Source organism: Penaeus chinensis, chromosome 38 (assembly GCF_019202785.1).
Source record: "Penaeus chinensis breed Huanghai No. 1 chromosome 38, ASM1920278v2, whole genome shotgun sequence".
In the NCBI taxonomy this organism is placed as follows: Eukaryota; Metazoa; Arthropoda; class Malacostraca; order Decapoda; family Penaeidae; genus Penaeus; species Penaeus chinensis.
The window spans coordinates 12,073,942-12,076,441 of NC_061856.1; the positions used below are offsets into that span (position 1 = coordinate 12,073,942).

Here is a 2,500-nt window from a genome sequence, read left to right on the forward strand (position 1 = left end):
AACTATTGTTTCTTACTGTATTACCCTCTGATTGTTTCATAATAGCCCTTTTGCAGTTTCCTCAGACAGTGTTACTCTCCCTTCCTCAGATGTACTCTCCATATCATCGGATCACCTTATACCTTTAACCACATCCCCTTTTACAAATCCCCACTGTATTCCCTTTGATCCCCCTCTGTACCCTTTTCACTAACATTCTATCTTACAATGTTTTACAAACTTTGATGTCTAACACATCCTGATCATTAACTTGTTTCCACCCTCTTCACCACAACACTTTACCATGGTGCTATATGACATTTATTTCTTCTAACCTTTAACCCCAGTCTTTATGCACATGGCTAACAGAATGAATGATTGCTGAGGCAGTGAAGCTAAGATAAGACTTTAAGCCTACATCATGAATTTAAGTTTTGTTATTTTCTTGTGAGCACAGCATTGACTACAGCCATATGAAAGAGGTGGAAAATGTCCTTCATTCACAGTGTGATGGACTTCCAGGCAGTTGATGAACTCTGTACAGCCTGGTCTGTAACACCTAACCCCTTCATCTCAGTATTGTAGTCGGACACTACCTTGGGGTAGTCATCTCAGACCCACAGCAGATCATCTTGCTGACCATCTTGGTATTGTGGACTGGCTAAAGCAACATAATGGGCTTCTTCTTGTGTCACTAGATTGAAAATAAACAAGTGAACTTTCAGTCCATACTAAACCCTCTTTACATGGTACTGTATAGGATACAGTTCACTTCAATGAGATTTGCAAAGTGTTAACATGTACTTGACACCTGCTCTGAGGCCAGTATATCTAATGTTGACTATGGGTTGACATCTGCAATGGGTTAATTTTTTATATAAAATTATTGCAGATGATTTGGTAGCAGTGACCATCATGGGAGATGCAGCAATTTTGCAGTTTGCTCCCTTTAGTTCAGCCGTTGATGCAGGATTCTGGCACAAGTTTACTCAGTTAAAGGTAAGTTGGCAAATCATGTAGAACAGGGCTACTCAATTGGCAGCCGAAATCTGGACCTTCTGAGTGTTATAGTGGGACCCCAGACACAATTTGAAAAATCTGCAATTTATTTTCTAAGAGGAAAAGTTCAATTCCTGTTATGTTTCAAAAATAATAGTTTTTATTATTAAAGTAGCAATACATTTAACATTTAATATATATAGTTTTTTCCATTTGAAAATTGTCCATTTCAATTGTTTTTGAGAGAAAAGTATCCAAGTCTTTTTATATTTTGGTTACAAAATTGAATATATTTATATTTACTAGTTAGCTCTATATTTTGTATAAGTAAGTCAAGGAGAATATGAAATGAACAAAAATTATATGGGAACACTATGGAGGATTCAGATTGGTGGTTTTATTTTCATGATTACATGTAAAATATTTATTCAGACTTCAGCATATGAACTTGTCTAACTGACCTTTGCTCATAATAGTTGAGTAGCCCTGATGTAGAAGTTAAGATTGGGAAGAGAGAAAAGGGGGGAGAGAGAGAGAGAGGGGGGGAGTATAGTTGACTGGGAGGGGGCAGGCAGAGAGGGGAGGAGGGGAGAGAGAGAGAAAGAGAAAGAGACTCTGAGAGTGGTTAGATGCATCTAAGGTCATGCCCTCTAACTGATGGTAGAGTGCCTGCAACATCATGTTGACCAAGGACATGACCTTCAACCTTCTCCTGGACCCATACAAACACTCCATACTGAGTCATGTCCAGCTTGGATGCCACCTCCTTGGGGCCACCACTCCAGACCTCTCTGATGGATCTACCTCTGCCTGGCATGACTCTGCATGGGCTGAACACCTTCATCTTCAATCTCCACCTCAAGCTCCCTATATAAACAATAAAACTCCAAACCAGATTGTGCATCTCCCAGAACCACCAACATGGGGGGTATACCATATCAAAGCCTTCACAAACTGGTGGCAGCAGTGTGATCCCAACAAGAAGCACCTCACAGAATGATGGCAGTGGTGGGACTCCAACAAAAATCCCTCACAGAATGGTGCCAGCAATGGAACCCCAACAAGGAGCATCTTACAGAGAGGGAAAGAGAAAGAGCAAGAGAGACACAGACAACACAAAAACAACATGTGATGCACCCATGCTTTTACTACCACCTCTTCCTCCTCCTTACCTCGTCCTCTGTCCTTCCTTGGAATATATTGACGATTATTTCAGTATGTAATCTCTTTATGTTCATCAGTATGATGTACAAAATTCTTAAAAATTGGGAAAGAATTAAAATAAATAAACTGACGTCACATCTTTGAAAAGCTTTGAAAAGCTTTATCTCTGTTCAATAAAATGGAAAATCAAACATATTTACTTAGGACTTACAGGGTACATATTTTACAATAGAATGCTGGAGATAGCATGCAAATGTCTTTAAGAAAACATGAAGGAGTTGGGAGTTAATGGGTAAAGAGTAACTGTAAACTTCAGTCTTACATTCAGTGATCTTTAATGATCTGTGGGGATTTAAAG

The 2,500-nt window shown here is 39.2% G+C and overlaps 1 protein-coding gene across 1 annotated transcript in view; it reads left to right on the forward strand.

Annotated features, from left to right (window-relative positions):
• Positions 1-2,500, forward strand: part of LOC125046156 (ubiquitin-like modifier-activating enzyme ATG7) — a 22,932-nt gene that overhangs the window by 1,778 nt on the left and 18,654 nt on the right. Inside the window, exon 2 of the mRNA XM_047643835.1 lies at positions 872-978. Coding sequence (XP_047499791.1) covers positions 895-978 — 84 coding nt within the window. The 5' untranslated portion in view covers positions 872-894. The remainder of the gene's footprint in view (positions 1-871; positions 979-2,500) is intronic.